Source organism: Bombus fervidus, chromosome 3 (genome assembly GCF_041682495.2).
Source record: "Bombus fervidus isolate BK054 chromosome 3, iyBomFerv1, whole genome shotgun sequence".
Taxonomy (NCBI): domain Eukaryota; kingdom Metazoa; phylum Arthropoda; class Insecta; order Hymenoptera; family Apidae; genus Bombus; species Bombus fervidus.
The window spans coordinates 3,737,417-3,758,073 of NC_091519.1; the positions used below are offsets into that span (position 1 = coordinate 3,737,417).

Here is a 20,657-nt window from a genome sequence, read left to right on the forward strand (position 1 = left end):
TTGCAGAGTGATGACGAGTGAAAGCGAAAAAACCGGACATTATATAATAATTGGAAATACTCACCTCTGCTGGTGGATGCGTGGCAGGCAAGCACACTAGTGCCAATCGGCGACCGCCGCTAATCGCTGCGAGTTCACCGAGTTCACCGTCTGCCGCACTAGAAAACCTTAGAATTTATCACGAAAACATGATCGGGTAACTTTGATAGGACGGGCGAGGAAGGAGCTCACTCTCGAAGCACCAACACTCGATGACGTCATTCCACTAGCGGCAACATGGAGCCCAAAACGCGATAGGACGCGGGCTCGAGAGACTCGAGTTAGGTCGCGCTCGCTTCGAGCTGTCCCTCGAGCTAACCTCAAACCGCTCGGCCGTTACTCGCGAATACGCGAACCCTTCGATCACCACCGGCTGACAACGACCGACTCTCCCGTGCACCGACACCGACACCGACACCGACACCGCACCGACACCTCTCCTTTCTTTTCTCTTCTCTCTTCTCTTTCCCTCCTCTTTTCCTTTTTCTCTCTTTCTCGCTTTCTCTCGAGACTCCGCGCTGCGAGGCACACCACCGTCCGCGACTAGAATTCACTTCGGTCCGCTCCTTTTTCCACGTGATTTCCGAGAGGCCGCTAACAGAGGGCAGTCGCGTGCGCGCCCCCCACAACCGCGATTCCTTCACTGCGGGAAACCAGAGATTCGAAATCGAAGCTGCGCGTCGCGCTACCTCCTTCGCTTTTCCAACAGAGGACGTTGTCAGGCGACCGAATGGACCCGATGGGACGGTCGTGCCGCGTCGTCGTGAGTCGTCACCAATCGTGTCGGGTCGTTTTTCCTCGCGTCCCGTCGTGTTGCGCCGCTTCGACAACGCCACCGTCGCCTACTTTTCCTAACCTCGCTTTCTATCGTATGCGGCGACTCATTTCTTCTTCGCGCACACGGCACCAGTTTGTCCTACGATTCGCAATTTTCGTATCTTTCGATATCGTTCGAACACGATTCTTCAGCTCGCATTTGTGTTCGCATTAGCGTTCGCGTTCACTCGTGCTTGTATCGTATCTTTATCGAGAAACCTCCGAATCTCTGTGATCGCCGACCAAACGAAACGTTCGACACGACTGGCCCGTGCAGATCGACTCGTTCGCCCACTTTGCTCTGTGAAGGCGCGCGCGCGCGCGGCTACGCGATCGCGCCACGACCAAAATAATCGCTTCCTCGATCGACCGTCGACCACGACCTTGCGCCATTCCGTCGCGCGACGCGCCGCGTTCGGACTCGTCGTCTTATTCCCTCTGTCTCGCCGAAACCTACGATCAATCACCTCTGGAGATGCCGACATCACCTTACGTCTCTCGAATCAATCAGATCGATGCGGTACAATTAGACGAGGAAATCTACAAAGTGCTTAGGAATCAAGCCAGGGAAATCGGCAAGTATCAACAGTTAGAGAAGATCGATCGATGGCAACCCGAGATCGAGGCGCTCCTCAAATTCTTCATATGGAATTTCTCGCTGCGCCACGGAAAATCGACATTTGGTCAGCAACTGCTCAATTTGCATTACGAAAACATTACAAACGCAAAGTCCATTCTCTACATGCTTTCAACGATTGGTCCGGCCTATGTACGAGATAAACTTGTCGATAGTGGCGCGAATCGTCGTTTCACCATTTTATTCGATCGTATCGCGAACGTCTTGAAACTCTTCGAGTTTATAAACTTGTTGATCTTTATGCATCGTGGGACGCAGCCTCGTATCGTCGAATATATACTCGGAATCGCGAGTTCTTCCACAACTGTTCACAAACCGAGAAACATCGGCTACTCGTACATGACCAGAGAACTGCTATGGCACGGTTTGATGGAATTGTTTACTACCAGCTTACCCATGATTAATTTCCATTACTTAAAGCACACGATGAAGAAGCTGTTCACGCGGTCAAAGGCCGTCGACTTACAACGCATATTTCCGACCATGAACTTGTCCACCAAGTGCGCCTATTGCACCGATACACCGATTCTACCGGTACACGCGGGCTGTCAGCATATTTTTTGCTACTACTGTTTGAACGCTCACTTCACCGTGATGGTCGAGTTTCAGTGTCCCGAGTGTAGCACGCGACTCTACGCTACTAGTATGAAAACGTACGAAGCCAGTTCCTCGACCTCCAGCAAACGAGAAATGTCGAGCACGGCGTTTTAACCTTCTCCGTCTTATACCAATAAACAAACATTTTGTACATACAGATATATATATGTGTGTGTATATATACACACACACATATATACATATACATATATTTATGTTTATACATACGATTGTACATGCGTTGTGTTTTATTTTTTTCTTTTTTATTAAAAATACCAATACAAAATTCTCTCTATCTGCTTTCATACAACGTTACGAATTATTCGGTGTTTCCTTCGAAACGAAACGATGATAGATCTGGTATATGATATACTCCTTGCTTATCGAAATAACTGGATTACCGTATAAAAATATCATGCCGCCTTATCGTAAAATGTTCTCCGTTTCGTAGATTCGCGGCAATATGCGTTACATAGATTGGTCGTTGGTTTATTCATTAAGTCGTTTTACTTGCACGATGGGCGGGCATGTCCATTCATTACCTGCTAATATTCGGATGAACACGTTTGAATTCTTTCCGTCCACTCGGTTTCTTCGATATCTCGATTCGGTTGCGCTCTAATCTTGATTGGAATGTTTGCTTATTCTCTATAGTAATAGGTAAGTTGCGCGAGCGTGCGATCGCACCAACCGTTCCAACGATTCGATTGATATTCGTTGACAAAAATTGTTCGAAGACTTAAAAAGACGTACCGTGACTGTACCTTGTACGATCACCTGACGTGTATATACGTAGGTTTAATTAACAACCGTATCCCGCTGTAGTACTGAATCCGTTAATCGTAGTAAAAATGTTGTTAGGCACGTCATTCTTTTCGCTTGGCGAAAGAAACTTGGCGAGATCGCATCAGCAAAATAGACAAGATTAAAACACCTAACGTTTCGAAACAAGGCGGAACATTGTATATTTCATTTTATTCGTTAGTTTCCGAAAATATGATTCACCCGGATCGTATTTCATCGATTCTGAGAAACGTTTTACGGCGCACGATTAAATTGCCATCATGATAGGTACTCACGTTTTTACAAACGAAGCGTCTTTCGAAATACGCATCGTACTATATCGATGCTATTATTACACTGCGCGTGGAAACATGCTCCAGAAAGGCATGTTCGGTCAGTCGAATGATCTCGCTGGATTGTTACTGTATGTTCGTCTCTCAATTTCTCTTCTCCTTCGCGAATCTTGTATCCGCGTTTCGTTACGTTATTCCTTCTTTCTTCGCGTGCAAACAGAAAAGAAATAGAAAGGCTTTTCAGTTTTTGCATATCAGATAGATCGAGGAGGAGAGAAAGAGAAAGAGAAATATGCGTCAAGAAATTTGCCATATGCAACGTGTCAGGAAGAAGACAGGAAATAAGACGAACGATACGACCTGTACCGTGTGATGTTCGAAGGCTAGGTATCGAATGCTTCGTTGTCGCTTCCTTACCTATCATCGTTTCTTTTTTACCTTTCTTCTTCTTTTCTTCCTTTTAATTCTAATCGTTTTACCAACTAATTGTTTTGCTAAATTCCGCAAAATCAGCTGATGCACGTACCTACACGCACATACGTACGTACGTATGTGTGTTCATGTGTATATACATATATACATATACCTACATTTTATAGATAGGAACATCGAAGAACAGCGTAACGCATCTCTCTAAAAAAAAAAGAAAAAAAAAAAATCGTCGAGCATCGATCGACCGTGTAAGTATTTCGGGCAGCGTGAAAATACAAATAATAGAAAGGACACGAGTGGATTCGCGGTAAAAGGAATCTTGCGGTCATCGATCAAGTTTTTCCTCGGAAACAACAATGGTCGTTACGACAAAATCGTTCTGCGACGTCCCATCTCTACCGCGAAAACAAGAACGATAATTCTCCGTTACGAAAGCATGGGATAGGTACACGATTTTTGTTATCCGACCGGTGTAATGATCGGACGAAGAAAATCAAATTCGAATCGAATTTTATCAAAGAAAACGGTTAATGTTCGACACAAACACGAGTAACAGGGACGATCGGGTACAGTCTTGTTACATCACACACATACGCGCGCGCATACACTCGTACGCATAAAGTACACATAGCATGTATTCCTTTTCTAACATTTCGATCATTTTCAAGCATGCGATTTTGCCGCACCAAACAACAATAATTTATGCTTAAAAAGATTTCACAAAAGACTTAGTCAAGAACTATTAACGATAAAATCGTTCGACTCGTTAGCCATTCTCGATAAGTTTCATCGAAACGATATTCCGAATATTTTTCTTGACACGCGATAAACAATAATTTATATCGCTAGTCGCACCGACAAATCGATCGATCACTTAAATCGCGATTAATTGATTTTTGAAGGTGTTTACATTTTTAAATATTGTCGATCGTAGCGAGCAGAGCATGAGCTCGTTGCCGAACGCTTTCATTCCATCCATATACGAGTATACTCAGAAAAAAAGGAAAAAAAAAAGATTTAAAATATTAATAATTTACGTAGAACACTTTCGTAAAGTATCTTACTTTCGTAAAACGACTACTGTGTAAACGGACCACAACGTGCAGCTTGTTTTAACAAAAATATTCTCGTTCCCCGTATGTTTATCAAGTACACGGATGTTGAGACAGAAAAGAAAATGAAGAAAAGAAGAGGAATCACGATGCACTCGTACGACGACCGAAATTATTGGAAATAATTTAGCTGCAGAATCGTTTGGCAGGCATTGCACGTTTGCCGTATAGCCTGAGTATAGACTCAAATTATAGTTTTTCAAGGGTAGTTCGAGAATGTCGTTTCTCCTGTAAAACGATCGATCGTAATACGGTGAAAAAGACACGACTCGAAATTCCCTCGAGCGTTCAATCGCCCCCATCGATCCGCCTCATGGAAAAATCATTCGCATTTGTACGTTCGACGTCTTTCGCGAGTGAATAATAAATACTTTATTACATTGTAAAACTCGAAAACGCGGCTACTGCGAGAAAATCCGAAACTCGCGAAAACCGAGAGAAACATGACCGTGTGCCCTTCTTTTCGCTTTATCTTTACGTGAGTTCGCATTTTCGTCTCGGTTGCCAGCTTAGGTTCTACGTTTCTGCCGAGTTTCGAGCTTAGTCGAGATTAAATATTTTAACTTCCCTAAAGCGACAGGTCGCCGAACGTACGGGATATATCCTACGCCCATCGCGCATATCGAGCTACAAAGCCTCGTTTTTCCGCACTTTGTTATACTAATTGAACCGTTATCGTTAATTTATAGATACTGTATACGCCTATCGTTCAGTCCTATTACGAACTATTCACCGTTACACAAAAACATATATGATACAACGTGTCGAACGACACTACGACTCCCGGAGCATCGTGTTTCGCGCTCCGTACAAAATAATATGAAAACCATATCGATTCGTCGAATATCGCACGACCACGATAGAAAGACCATTAGCAACATAAAAAAAAAGCTAACGAAACGAAAGTAGTAACGAGTTTCTTAACCTAAGGCACCTTTCGACCGCGTGAATCGAGGACTGCAGGGAAAAAAATAAAAAAAAAAAGCAAACGGTCCTTGACCACAAAAAGAATCATCCGCCTATTCTTTCGGTGCCTAGAATCGCAAATTAACATACTAATTATAACTTGATCCTACTGTCGAGTCGGCGAAAGGGCTCGCGTGATTTGATTACGATCTCGATTTCGATTCTCGTTCGAGCATCTTGAAACGCAATCGAGTCTGCATGCGAACGCGAGGCTAATTTTAAGTACGACGCGGTCCTGTCTAAATTCTTTGTATTCGTTCTCACGAATATTGCGAGACTCGTGACATGTTTCGTCCCTACTACCATTTGGTATCCAGATTGCATTTCTCCATCGACGACGAGGTCGACGACGTGGTCGTTTTGCGTTCCGCACCAGGAGCAGCGCTACCACAGAATGGACTAGTACGTTTGTTCATTTCTGAAAACGTACAGATGTTCGGGTGAGTATTGAAATTGATTGACCTACGAAATCGCTATCAATCAGATAGCCGTTTACGTACCAGCGATTAATAACATTATTTTACGCCTTGCACCCCAAGCGGTTATCCCGATTTCGCATAGATCTTTTTCCGTTAGAGATGGAAATGTAGCCATGTCCACTTCGTGAGATGTGAACAGGCCTAGCAAACAGAAAATAAGCAACGTATAGGATGATGTGAGCGAGCAGGTGAGCAAGCAATACGAAGATGAGATTTACCATAAGCATTGAACGTTAGCGTTAAAACGCGACGTTGTATTATTATTATTATTATTATTATCATTATAAGCCATTTTCAGCCGCCACATTCACGTCAGATTTACGCATTTAACGCTTACAGGAAATCTCACGTTTCCGTGCGTATGTTTAGCGTCGAGGCCGAGTAACGATTAACAAGCAAAAGCCAAAAGTTACAGACCCAAAGATTCAGCAAATAAGAATTTTACTTACGAATATACTTTTCCAATCCAACGTTAACCAACATGCTGGTTAAGTCGTCGTACCGATGGGATGTGATTTTGTTCAAATGCGAAGTGGGCGTATGCTCCATGTAGTTGGAACTTAAGCCGATCTGTCCAACACGATCTTTACCGGATCCGATTCCAAAGTCAATCTCTCTGCTGAATACCGGCGTCGTTGGTTCCTTCCATAAATCAGATGGATGGGAGGTGGTCGATTCCTGTGGCTGAAAGGAACTTGCCAATATTGTTTTCGACTCACCGATTTGTATCGACACCTAATGGTGTATGACACTTTGGTTAAAAGAGATACGCTTACCTTCTTTATGTCGCCCGTATTTATGGGAGGAATGGATTGACTGAGTCCGTAGCCGGACCAAGCGGAAGTAGGAACACGATAATCATTGGTACTTGGTTTCCCTTGAATCACTTTCGCCGCTAGTATCTTTTTCTGCTCGTAATCGAAGGGAACGAGATTCTGTTGCACAGCCATTTCCAGCGATTTCTTCTCACAACCCGGTGCACGACGATCGGGTACCGTAAGATCGGACAACATGCTGGATAAATCTGTCGAACGAAAAAATCCAGTCCAGAATGATAATCTCCTGTCAATTCCAAGGGAGGGGGAGGGTGGGGGGCGTTTGCCGAACACTCACCTATATTATGACTACTCTCGACAGGATTGACCGGAGATATGTTACGCGGACTGATAGCTGGACTAGATAGAGAACTGGAAACGCTGCTCAACGACGAATAAGCTGCGGTTAAACAAAAATAAGAGATAATATTTTTGATGGAAAAAACATAACGGATCGTAAAAGCAATCACACTTAAAAATATATATCGAATGTGAGAAAATAAGAAAAATGATAAAACTCACCGCTACCTTCCTTGCTTTCCACTAACGAATTACCGTTCAATCCGTGAGTACTGTGGAAGCCCACAGGCCCATTCGAGTGAAGTTGTCCGATACCGGTAAAAGCGTGATTTTGCAGTCCATGTGAATGAGGCATCGCATTGTTATGCATTACGTGCTGCGTCGTCAACAGGTGATTAAGGTGTGGATATGGATAAGAGTGGTGAAGCGGCAGTGGCGAAAAGATGGACGGTAATGGTGGTAAATGACCCCAATGAGGCGACAAGGCCATCGGATTTGGCGAATGAGGAACAGGCGATACGCAGTATGGAGAATTCTGTGTGTTCACCGTTAATATGCTCGACAAATTGTCCGACAGACTGCTGACTAAACTATTGGGACCTACGAATCATATTTCCACGATCGATTAATCATTAACATTTCATCGACTTGGCGAATCGTTAGAAAGCGTATCGCCGAACGAGTAAGTGAAATGAATCGAATCATACTCACTGGAGCCATTGCCAGTAGAGTTTCCTTGGAAAATATTACCAGCGTTTGGAATGTGATAGGTAGCCGGTATCTCGGCATGCACTCTGGGTTCGTCCAGGCCTAAAAGCTGTTTCCTCGCTTCGTAAATATTGCTGGCGTTTCGTTCGATTCCTTTGATGATCACGGAAAGCGTACTCTGCTTCGGCTTGTGCCTCACGTTTATGAACACGTCCAACGACTGCATTAGTTGGGAAACGTTCTCGCTATCTACCGAAGACATCGAGTCTTCAGGAAGGTCGAACATTAGGACCAAAGGCAGGGAACCCTGAAGAAAAATTTCCTCTGCTTTTACAAGATATCATTTTACGTCATCGTAAACCGGATTCACAAACAGAAATGACGTTATCAGACCGATGTTGTTAACGGTATGATATATGTGTATTTTGCATGTACGGAAGAGGAAGGGAGGCAGAGAATGCGTTGAGAAAAAGAGACAAGTCAGTATAAGGAAAAAAATATAACCGAACAGATAAACGGTTCACCGATTGGCGATAAGAAAATCGAATCACGCGAACAACATGACCTACCACTAGCTGTTGTCGAGCCAAGTAAACGTTGTGGATGCCACCTGTGATCGTAACGTTGCTCTTCTTTAAGCTAGGAATGTTCGGATCTCCGGCATCTGGAAACATTATTTGAGTGCCTGTGCGTTGCATGATCATCTTCAAATTACTGCTCTGCTTTCCCAATACGATGCTGTGATGTTGCGGCGAAATCTCCATTGACATTTGTACTTGTATTTGACTCTACTCGGATGAGGAGGAATGAGATTCGAATAAATCGGATCGTGCAAAGACGATAACAGAACGAGAGGACGATCGTACTTACAGCTAAGTTTTGGCACATATAGTGAATTAGAAGCACGGTCGCTTCTTTCACTTGAGATACCTCCCATTCGCAACCTTTGACAACTACCAAAGTAGCATGCAATTTTGGTCTGGTACGAAACATCACTTGAACGTTGTATTTTTCCTGAATTTTGACTACGTACGGCGAAGTGGAATCGGGCACTGTTTGCGACGCACTCATGATTGGTAACTCGAACGAGAAGATCAGAGGCGTAAGATTCTGTAAAGACAAACCGATCGATAGGTATAACGAACGTACATCAAGCCGGAAGAAAAGGTATGAATCTCTCGACTTACCCTGACACGAGCACGGGCACGTTCGACTCCCTCCATTTCTCCCGCAATCGACACCTGGTTGCTCTTCTCCTGATGATTACTTCGATTACTGTCTGGAAAATGGATGTGGCATCCAGTTTCCTCCATCACCCGTTTAATCGTTAGTCCACCCTTTCCAATGATATGCGAATGATCCGTGTAACTAACGTCCAACTTCATAGTTACTCTGTTGCTTTGCTGCAATCAAAACGAAAGATCGTCGTCGATGTTTTCGAGGTTCCCGTTACTGGCGTAACAGGCGTTTAACGCCAACGTTGCGTGCGAAGATCGCGAGATCGATCGACGCGGCGTGTATCGGAGCGAAGCGCGAGCACGGTTCAACGACGAAGTCGGCCGAAACTGCGGATAGCGCGACGGGAAAGATAAATTTTGATAAAGAGCGGCATCAAGCAGCGTAGAGACTAATGGAAAATTACGCATCGCCCACGACGTTAGGAAACCGTTAAACTCTTCACGTAACGCGATGTGTTGAATTTTATACTCGACGCAATACGCACGCGATCCCGATCGACCGATCGTCTATCAAATATTATGTAAAAGCGTACGACTAGCGTAAAGGTGAACGCTCCCTACGCATTCTGCAAAATTGCTACTTGCCTCTTATTTACTTCGATCGTGCTAAATTCGCGTGATTTCGCAGCGTATCTCGCGTTCCAACGAGGAACAGCCATGACGAGGTTGTTACTTATGAAATCGTGCGACATTCACGGCATTCGATCGTCAGAGCAACAGGTTTGCAAGTACATACGCAGATGTCCGAGAAATTCCGTCTACTCTTCGTTTCGTTGGAAGCGATTCGAAACGATCGGAATCGAGCAAAGTCGATGCGGTGCGGTACGATACGGCACATTACGATATCATGTGGTGAGATGTGGTGCAGAGAGTGGATGAGGGAGTGCGTATCGAAGTGGGAGGTAGAAAATGAGTGGGAGACGGTGAGCGAGAAGGAAAGAGCAGTTTGCACGGCCGGTGGAGGACTGTGTTACGTTGGAGTTGGAGATAACGGTACGTGGCAAGGAAATACAAGGCGGCCGATTCGGCCGGTCGGTTAACGCGAGCGAGACTGGTTCGCATGACGTCTCGCTTTCTCGACGAGGAATTCGCGGGGCTCCGTCTGTCTGTATAAATAGAATACCTTCTTCCTATGCGTTGCGGTTGCATCCCTTTCTTTCTAATGAATTTCGTAGTACCTTGCGACCAACGATTAACGAGAAAAACAGCCAAACGGCCAAAGATATCGATACAAGTCGGCGAAAGTTTCACGATGCGAAATGGAAAACTAAAACTGGCTGCCTCGATTATACGACAGTTTCGTGCAAACCGAATGGTGCAGCGACCTCGCGTTAATTCGACTTTTTTGAGAAAGGGCATTGAAAGGAAAACGAAGGAGATCGTTTTGCTTGCGCGCATTCGCCGCGCCCGATCGTTTGGACCGGTGTATGAAGAAACATACAATTCGCGTGCGAGCAACTTCGAACGTTTCCATCGTTCAGTATGATCGAATACACCGGGCCGTTGCATCGAGTTACGTTACGTCGCGATTGGTCGCGTTATAGAGGTCTCGCTGCGTACAACGCGCGAGCTTTTTATCATTCGATGGATTATCTGTGATAAGAGTGAAGAAATGTTTGTACGGCACGCGGATTCGATCGGTTCTATGCCGCTGAAAGTCGAATTTCGATCGACGAGGTCACCGTAATCTCGCAGCTCGCGAATGACGTAATGTATCGGTAAACAGCAGCAAATCGCCCGTGACACCAGTCGCGAGATCGCACGCTTTTATCTCTCTTTTCCGTTGTTCGCTCGATGATACCCTCGACGACCGACTCGTCCGCGAATAGTACACGAAACCAACGAAACGAAACTACGACGACTACGAGAGAACAGTGGAAAAATGCTGCTTACCCTCGTGTCCAGAATTTCCATTATTTTCTCCTTTGCGGCTCGTACGTCATCGGGTCGACCCGCGACCTTTATATGCGGATCTGTAAAAGAAACGAATTACTATATAACAATGCGACAATATGTCCCCCCTTCGAGTCGCGGTTTACGAGGGATCGCGATCGGTGAGCAACTCTTGCGCATCGACCGAGCCACCAGAACCGGCTGAGCTCTACAGCGGCACCGAACTGGCACCGAGTCACCGATTACCAAGAGGCTTTTAATATTCTCTGAGCGCCGCTTCTTCGAATATGCTTTTCTTCCTAGGTACGGAACACATCGAATTCGAAGACTGTGATACAAACACGACGTTCAAAAATACGTACTTTGAACGTAACAATCGTTCATCGATCGAATTCCTCTCTCTCTCTTTCTCTTTAAATACAGACAGAGACGAATGCACGAGTGAAGAGAGCGAAGCGCAAAGAGCAAACACGACCGAGGCGTAAGGAGTATTTCGTAATTGGTCTCGTGGAAGGGATCGTTTCCCAAGAGGCGTAATTCGTTCGTTTCCTCGTTGCATTTCATCCGGTCGCAAGAGGCTGGATTCCGTGCAAACGGAGCTTTCCAAAAAAATCGATACTCGCCGGTGAATTCGCATAAAAATAGCGAGGATACAGAGAGGATGGCGAGGACCAAGCCGGTTGCTAAGAGGAGAAAACTCGGGCCGAATCGAAACGGTGACCCAGAAATAGATCGCGAACGACCGCACGGGCGACCTTCGCGAATCTCCGTCGCGCGTGGTCTTCTAGCTGCACAGCAAAGGCAAAGATAACGCTCGACGCTAGATCGCGGTCGTCGATTCGCTCGTTTCGCGAGAAGCAACCGAACAAGCGATCGATTATCGAGATACAGGCAACAGTGACCATTTTCGCCGATATAGTCCTTCGCGCGTTACGTAACCTAACACCGATAAATCGCGCGCTAGTTTTTGTCTGTGCGTAAACCTCTACTTCTACTCTACCTGCTTCGCTCAAGGAGAACGCTCTTTCGAAAGAAAAAGGAAAAGGATCGGGATTTAAAGTCGTTCGGCGCGTTAGGTGAACGACCAAACATTTCGTGGTAATCGAGTTATCTCGACGGCCAACGTATCGTTTCTATGCAATCGACGATAAATCTCATCACGCGTATCGCGAGCCGACCTTTCTATTTTGTCAACTCTTTCTCCGACTTTAACCTTTTCCGGTTAACAGGCTGACCGAAATTAAATTAGTCTTCATTCGCTCACACATCACAGTGAGACTCGAACGCAAATTTGCTAATTCTCGCGACTCAGATACACAACCACTTGTTATTCACGATATTATCGATCAACGATACGTGCGATTATCGCTGAAAATGGATCGAAGCTCAAGAAAAAATAAAAGACTTTTATTTCGTAGAAAAATATCACGTCGACGTTCCACGTTGTCGTCATTGCTTTCTCGATTGGTTATTCATATTAATCGAGTTACTCGAATTCAAGCGACATGATGATTTTGCTAATAGGTGGATCATGGATGTTTATGCAAACTTTTTAAAACTTTAAATATGACGAATTCAATGAAAGAATCGCACGCTAAATATTATTACGAACGTTCAAACTTGGATATTTTATATGCATATATTTTTATGTATTATTTATGTTTTTACATCTTTAAATGGATAAAGATGCATGCATAAATATTCGCATTCTACTTATAACAACAAGGATAGAAAGTTGAAAGGACAAGTTGATTAATCTGGACGAGACTTTACGATAAACTTCTCTCGTGAAGAAGCGCGACATGTATACGTAAGTATGCTTATCAATGGAAAAATTCACGGCGAAGAAATCCTTGCATTATTTCACATTTGGCTGTAGGAAATACAAATGTAAATGCGAATGCGGATGCGGATGCGGATACGGATACAAGCATGAATACGAATACGAATACGGATACAATTGACCTCGCACTCGACCTTTTAAAGACTCGAAAGTAGAATATATAGCTCCATCATTGAGTGTCACTACCTCCGCGTTGTAAACTGATATACGTATACGCGTACGATACTCGACTGAATTAGAAAAACTGATTTCTTTGAGTTCTTTGGGAAAGAATGACGTCGTTACACAGCAACGTTCGAAGCTCTGAAAAAGTGACGATCGTTGGTTTACGTTCTGGCAATGAAAGAAACATTGTCCAGGGGCGGCAAAGTTCGTCGTAGTGGAGGTAGAAAATCGGTAGGAGGTAAGACTATTTATACCAGATTACGCGATTTATCATGTACAATAGGTTCCTCCGGTGGCAGAGCAGTTTCGGAGGAGAAGGGACGATAAACAGCTGTTCAGGTCACGAGGAAGGGATGAATCACCGAAAAGTTTCCATGGCGAGAGGTACGCGAGGGAAGGCTACCGGCGAACGAGCAGACGATCGAACCGCAAAACGTTTCCGTTCATCGGACGAATTTCGTCTAGCGATTTCGATGCGTCCGACACGCACTGGGAAACGCGTTTTACTTCGCCGACATGCACTGCTGCGCCAGAGCAAGCACACGAGTCGTTTCGTAATCACTTTCGATTAATGGGTGCGCTCTAATTATCGAGGCTACGTTCAGGAACGAGTCGCGTAATCGCGACGAATCGAAGCCGTCACCGTCGGAGCCGGCAACGAGCTCCACAAATTCTTAGTTTCTAGCTCCTAGGTTGTAAATAGAAGCACGACTGTCCGCTAGGCGGAACAAGATCGTCGGTGCTCGCGAGTCGTAGACTACGAGCTCTCGTTTGGTCAGAACGCGAAAGTACGGCGAACATGTGGCGCTGTGGAAGAACGCGCAACGCGAGAATTCGCATACACGAGCTGCAAATAGACGTAAGAAAATACACGATAACAGCCAGCGTCAGCTGTCGAGCCAAGGCAACGCAACTACTCGCGTAATCGCATGCCGTGTATATGTAACAAGGTTCGGTCGGTAAACGATAAACAGTAGACACGATCGAACCGAAGAGAAGGAGAAGCCGAAGCAAATCAGGAAACGATCGGTGGATCCGCCGACCCTTCAAGGTCGACAGTGTCGTCGAACCTACTTACTTAGGTCGTGTCACGTCGCACCGCATAGCGTCGTTAGCTCACGTATCGTTTCCGGGTGTTTGGCTCTCGGTACCACACTCCGATATTTGCTATTGGCTCGTTTCTAACAAAATATTTGCCATTTGCGACACGTGTCGAAAACTTCGATCGAAAACTTTGATCGTCTAAATGCAATTCCGATCGGCTGACGTGCTTTGAAGTACGTGCGATGTCGCGCAGGCGCGCACTTACCTTTCTTCGACTTTGCTCCGATCTTTAGACGAGACGGCCACGTAACGAAGGTGTTTGTTTCCTCCATAATCTGTAATACATCAAAAATTGCATTTAATCGCGATCAACTGTTTCGAGCGTTCGCGCTCGCCGTCACGCACGCACACATACGAACTATCGGAGAATCGCGAAGTCGAAAAAAATACGGTCCGGTATCGAAAATTACCACGGTCATCGTTGTCGGGTGGTGATGGTATCTCGATCGGTATCGATCCTGATTACTTCGTAGTTCAATTTGGCAAGTCGATGAATCGTCGTCGATGAATCAGCAGCAGAGAAAAAGAAAGAGACGGAACGAACTCGGAGGAAAGAAGAGCTATGGTTCCGGCACTTATATCACAGTCACTGTTCGTATGGTTGTTCGAAACGTTACACCAAGAGCATGATCGTTGTGCGATCTCTTCGGTGACGAGAAAACCCGTTCGGATCGAGAGCGGAGTAGAAAGAATCTCGAATGAGCGGAGACAGCTCCGGGTGACGTACTTTCACTGCCACGACTGTCGAGAGCCGCGAAACGTCCCGCCGCGCCACGCCGCGCCGCGCCGCGTTATCCGTTCACTTCATCGCGGCTACCCGATACGCGCAATTGATGAGCCGACACATCAACGACCATCGACCATCGATGATTTTTATTTCGATCTTTTCCTCCGAAAATAACTCCAAAATCCTTCCACGAGTTTCCTTTTTCGTCAGAATCGTCGCCGATCTTGAAATTCGATGTAGACTCGATCGGGGGCTCGGCTCGTTCTCTGGATCGGCTGCCGGTTAATCGAGCCAACGTTCACGTACACTTTTCACACGTGATTCGTACAGTCGATCCGATCGCGTTATCGGTAACGCGGTAACTAAGTTTGTGCACGAATCGAACTTGGAATTTTAGTTGGAGGCAGTTTGCGAACGAAACCGCAACCAGGAAAATGACGAAAACGATGCCGACGAAACTCGCTGCGCTTTTCAACGTGACCGGCTGTCTGGTTGGAAGAACGATGTTCGGAACAGCCACGTCGTCTCTCGCTTTTACCGCGTCCGGATCACTGGCACGACTGACTGACTAACAGCATATAATGTAACGGGACGGCTCGGTGAACCACCTCCCACTCATCGTCGTCGCGGCTCTAGCCGTCTCCGTTCCTCCGGAGTTCCGTACTCCCTCCACTATTGCCTCGGCGGAGAAACGACAGAACAGAAACGAAGTAATGCGACCCGATCGCGGCTATACTCCAACCATGCACCAGAACATCTCGCCCGTTTCCGCCTGTTTCCACTGCCCTCTCCTTTCATCTCTCTCTCTCTCTCTCTCTCTCTCTCTCTCTCTCTCTCTCTCCCGCGACGATTTAAAGAGCCGAATACAAGAACAGGTAGTTTTCTGCACGATTCATCCGTACGATTCACCTACGAAACTTTGACTCCGTTCTCGGGCGGCTACTACCTGGAGACCTGTTCTCCACTTCTTTGATGTTCGGTTCATTGATTGCGTTATACGCGAAATCCTATTAATAGATCACAGACGCGCGTCTGTGCCGACAACAATCGACAAAATCTAACGATGCGCAAAAGCGAATGCAAACGTGAACACGCAATCGGATTCGGATGAACCAGTGCGAGCTAGTGCGAGTGAAACGAAACTAAGCGAGGCTAGACGTGAGAAATACATACGTGGAAATAACACGGCCGGAAAGTTTCACGGTCGGTCGTTCGATGGAACGCGTGAATCTCCTCCGAGCAGGGTTACCTGGAAGCGCATCAGATACATTTTGCGAGCAGGCATCATCGTAAAAGTTTGAATGGCAACCCGATCGACAGAAGTAAAACCGTTTTAGATTTATAGGGAGATTTGAAAACGAAAAGAGACGAGAACAGATAATTCAGCAAACCCGACAGCAACAACGCGAAAAAATGTTTTGACGTAGAGCTTCGGAGGAGCGAGATTGAGTGTGTAGCGGCGAGTCGAGTAATGCCGGTCTATAAATAATCGGGCGGTGTATTTCCAGGGCCCCTTTTACGCAACGTGTCAACGATAAGGATAAGCGCGAGCGTTGCCTTCGAACACGATGGCAAACGTTTTGCGTTCCCTGTATTCGTCTATGCGTCCTACACAACGCGCGTTTATCGTTGTTCCAACTATTCGCAGGTGCACTACGCTCTACGCGACAAGCGTATCATCTATCATCTCACGGCCATCGCTTTTACAGAAAAGAGACAGGAACGTGTCATATGTATCTCGTTCTCGGATACGCCTTCTAGATGCAAGCTTGACTCCAAGTGGAACGCAAACGTTGATGGTCCGCAGAAGGTGAATTCGAAAGATGGACGAGTAGAAAAGAGAAAACTTTCGACTCGAAGCCAAAACACCGAGCGGTGACTCGATAGAACAACAATTATCTGCCGCTCCAGCAACAGCATCAAAGAAAACTGTACAGAAATAGCTCCATTCGGTTTCGTATAATCGCAAGGTCGCAACACTTTGCGCTACGAGCGCTGCTCGCGAAATCCGTGACGTTTTGCGCCATCGTTTTTTTCCACGGCTCTTACCCGTCTTGCGTACCCTACATTCGTTTTTCCCGAGAAGAGACTCGAACAAATACGCGTTCCGATAAAAATCCTCAAAAATCGAGTAAGATGGCGAACGAAAACAATGCGATGATTCAAACGTTGCACGATAGGTTTCATCTCAAGTTAACACAGAGTTAATGTCAAAAATGGGAGCGAGCACCGATGGAGCAACTTGTTGTGTATGCCATCGAGTATTTCGAGCAACGAGTCACAGCGAGACGCACGGAAGGCGTAGTCCGAGTCCGCAACAATGACGATGACAACAAATTTAAGGCTGACCTTCCGTCCACGCGAATTGTATTATGTATTTTAAATTAAAATGGACAATGAAATATAGGTATCGTTAGTCTTACACGATTACATACGATACGTGTTACGCGTTGCATGTATATATTTTTACACGTTCTTCGTATGACATAGGTCATAGGTTGCCGATGTCGCATGAACGAAAAATGTTTTATCGGTGACCGGTGATCGGTAGAGTGTTCTGTTCAACTCGTTGACGAACAGTACTCAAAGAATAGAAAAAGTACAGCGCGTAAGTTGCAGAGAAAATTGTGGAAGATAATATAGCGCGCGGAAAACGAGTTTGATTACCGGATCGACCGATCGAGATATCGACATGAAGGACGTAACGCAACTTACGTTATGAAAAAACGTGTCCGCTAGCTTGGGTGCGTCATTATCACCTGTAAACAAAGAAAAATGTACGGTCAGGGTACAACGAACTCTCGTCCGTTTGTTCTTTTTCTTTTTCGATACATTCCATCTTCGAGGATGGATCGTACGTAAAAAGACACTGAAATGCTTGGAGATATTAATTAAGGGCGAAATCAGCGAGCACAACTCGGACGTCAATTCCGACTTTGACACCGATTTGATTCGGTTCGTCAGCCAAACGGATAAACTTATCGCTGATATTTACGTGATTCGCTCGATTTCAGCACAGGCGTAAATATCTACATATGTATGTAGAGCGTCTCAATCAAAATAAACGTTACGATCCTGGTACTTCTAATCGTGACCAATTACCATTTGACAGTCTCTCTAATTCCGTTTACAAACAGATAATCTATTTAAATCGCGCGATATGTAGCTTTCGAGAATCGTAAACTCGCATATGGAATAAGAAGGAAAAAGAGAGAGAGAAAGGAAAAAGGTCAGAAATCGAATGACTCTGACCACTCACCTAGAAGCATCTGTTCCAACTTTCGACGATCAACGCGAAATCTTTCTTGCAGCAGGTCGTCTGGGTTGCCAATGCCAAGTACAGCCGCAATGTCGAACAACTCTTGGCGACTCTCGAAGCCCGATTTACCAGAGACGCTGGTCGTCATTGTGCCCTCCGACGTCTCGGACATCGTCTCCGTCGCTTTTCTCTCGTTTTGTATCACCTCGTCGGGTCTCATCTTGTCCAGATTCTTCGATAACCACTCTTCACCGTTCCAACTCGATCAATCCTTCCTGTAGAAACAAATACAAAACGGAACGATTTACATATTCACTCGACTGCGGACGACACAACGCACGAGTCAAGGATAAAGGCATGCGAGACGAGGGCAGCGAAAAGGCGAAATTTCAGGAAATCTGAGAATAATGGCGATGCGGTATCGACCCATTTCTCCGAGGAAACGCGATGATATCGATCGTGAATTCGACGAGCGTGCCGCATCAATGACGCGCACGAAATTCGCCAGCGCAATGATCTCGATCGTGCTATACGCCATGCCAGTCCCCTTATTTTCTCTTTCTATATTTTCCCGCCATTTCACTTTCTCCTTGATCGTTTGTTTCTATATCTCTAACCGCGTTCGAATCGGCGCGTCGTCTTCCTTTTCTTTCTTCCGTGTTCCGTATTTCGTTCCGTATGCGTGGGTTGTACGCTACCGCCACCGTTCAGGATCAACGACTATAGGACGCTTGTTGCCCACACCGTTCGCGTAAATAGCTTAAGGGATTCCGGTGAGCGTAGCGCCACCGGCCGATTTCTTGGAATTCGAGCTGAATTTCGTGGAAGAGGCTCGACAAACCAACCAATCGGAACCGGTAATTGCCCGGCTGACGATTCACTCGACGCGTGGTTTTTCTTATCCCTCTCTCCCCTCCGCCGACGCGGTTCGCGAGACTACCTCTGTCATCTACCTTTCTCTCGTCGGTGTTCTCTTCTCGCTCCAACACACCTGTGCCAACGAATGTCTGCAAAAAATTGTTTTCGCCAACGCGCGACATGTCGCGTGTACCTACGTGACTCATGCCTCGTCGATTACCCTGACGAAAACAATGCATTCGATCGCCGGACGATACCCTAAACTTAATCCACCCGATACCGAAACTATACCTGCTGATACCGTCGAATTTTCGATCGGCACGCCCTCGATCAAATTTGCCGCCATCCATCCATTCACCCCCTATCGCGTCCCAAAATCTTTCTCGTCCTTCCTCCATTTGACATTTTTCTTCAAACTCCATAGATATTTGCTTCCTTTGAGTTTCGCCTCCTGTCCTTCGCGTAACCTCAACGCAATTCTACTAATTTTACACGGTCACGAGATGAGCGGAATCTAAGTCCATGTAAATAATTAGAATCGTTGTACTCGATCAAACTCGAAAGAATCGCGATATAACGATAGGGCCGATCACAGATCGTAATTCGAACATTCACCGAACCTAGCCATTTAAACAAATAAAGACTCGTTTACTGGTTATCCAAATGGATCAACTATTTCAACATACGAACCTTGATTAACAGGCGCACTTTTTGCGTCGTATCACGATGAAAATTCAAGCGAACCTTGGTCAGTCGAGACAATATGGAACGTTTGACGATAGTGAACACGAAGACGACGGAAAGACGACAGCAACGACGAGGTGAACAACGAGGAAGCGACGCGACGACGGCACGGTCTCTCGCTACGTGCTTCCTACGACCGTTACCTTGACACCGTCGTGATGGACTGTGTCAACGAGGGTTTCGTCTCTCACCGGTTAATACCGATCGCTACCGACCAGTGCCGATTCATCGCCTATTGTTCGAATTTACTCTACAACTAGAACGTCGCCCAAATTTTCCAGGATTTCTATCTACCCGATTAATTGAGCCTGCTCGATGAACAGCGCAGTTAGGTTATGTATAGATTCCGTTCTTTTTTCCTGTTTTACGTAAATTACTTTCATCCTCGCATATAACAACGTTTTCTCAAAGTTGTATATCTCAAAGTTGCGTGATCGATCTTCTTCCTTTGCTTAACCTCTTACTTGGCCAATATGAATTAACGCTACTAGTATTAAATCAATCAAAATGACTGTTTAGAACGAGAAATTAATTTGTCTTTATTAATTTTTAATTCTTAATCATAAAAGTTTCTGAACAAAGGATCTGCCCTCCCCGTCCCATTACGTCCAATGAAACAAACGCTTACCATAAACCAAATTGTCTACGATATCATATGGTCTTCGTCTCGATTATTCATCAAGGGTGAGTTATGGCTAGTTGCTCGGTCCACTAGCTGTCCTCCGCTTTCTCCAAGGAAAATCGAATCTCAATTAGCCTTGGTCTATCAATTCTAGTCATGCTTTGAAACGTCTATTTTCGTCACCTGTTGAAAATCTTACATATTACAAGGAAACGACCGTACTGCGA

General features: G+C 45.5%; 2 protein-coding genes across 7 annotated transcripts; one reads left to right on the forward strand and one right to left on the reverse strand.

Annotated features, from left to right (window-relative positions):
• Positions 1–1,330: 1,330 nt before the first annotated feature.
• Pex2 (peroxisomal biogenesis factor 2) lies at positions 1,331–5,756 on the forward strand. Its single transcript, XM_072001057.1, has one exon. It carries the CDS (start codon positions 1,331–1,333, stop codon positions 2,201–2,203), a length of 873 nt encoding a protein of 290 aa, XP_071857158.1. The 3' UTR covers positions 2,204–5,756.
• On the reverse strand, positions 4,091–19,990 carry Bicc (protein bicaudal C). Of its 6 annotated transcripts, none has more exons than XM_072000998.1 (15): positions 19,755–19,990; positions 18,207–18,481; positions 17,663–17,706; positions 14,426–14,495; positions 11,109–11,188; positions 9,165–9,380; positions 8,848–9,087; positions 8,547–8,765; positions 7,981–8,284; positions 7,492–7,869; positions 7,268–7,369; positions 6,931–7,178; positions 6,604–6,832; positions 6,176–6,295; positions 4,091–6,093 (listed from the first exon to the last, which is right to left on the reverse strand). In XM_072000998.1, the coding sequence occupies exons 2-15, from the start codon at positions 18,424–18,426 to the stop codon at positions 5,975–5,977; spliced, it is 2,589 nt and encodes an 862-aa protein (XP_071857099.1). In that variant the 5' UTR covers positions 18,427–18,481; positions 19,755–19,990; the 3' UTR covers positions 4,091–5,974. The 6 variants fall into 6 exon arrangements, with proteins under 6 accessions (XP_071857099.1, XP_071857097.1, XP_071857098.1 ...); XM_072000996.1 differs by having other exon boundaries at positions 6,604–6,838; positions 19,755–19,989; XM_072000997.1 differs by lacking the exon at positions 19,755–19,990 and adding an exon at positions 18,824–18,952 and having other exon boundaries at positions 6,604–6,838.
• Positions 19,991–20,657: the final 667 nt, after the last annotated feature.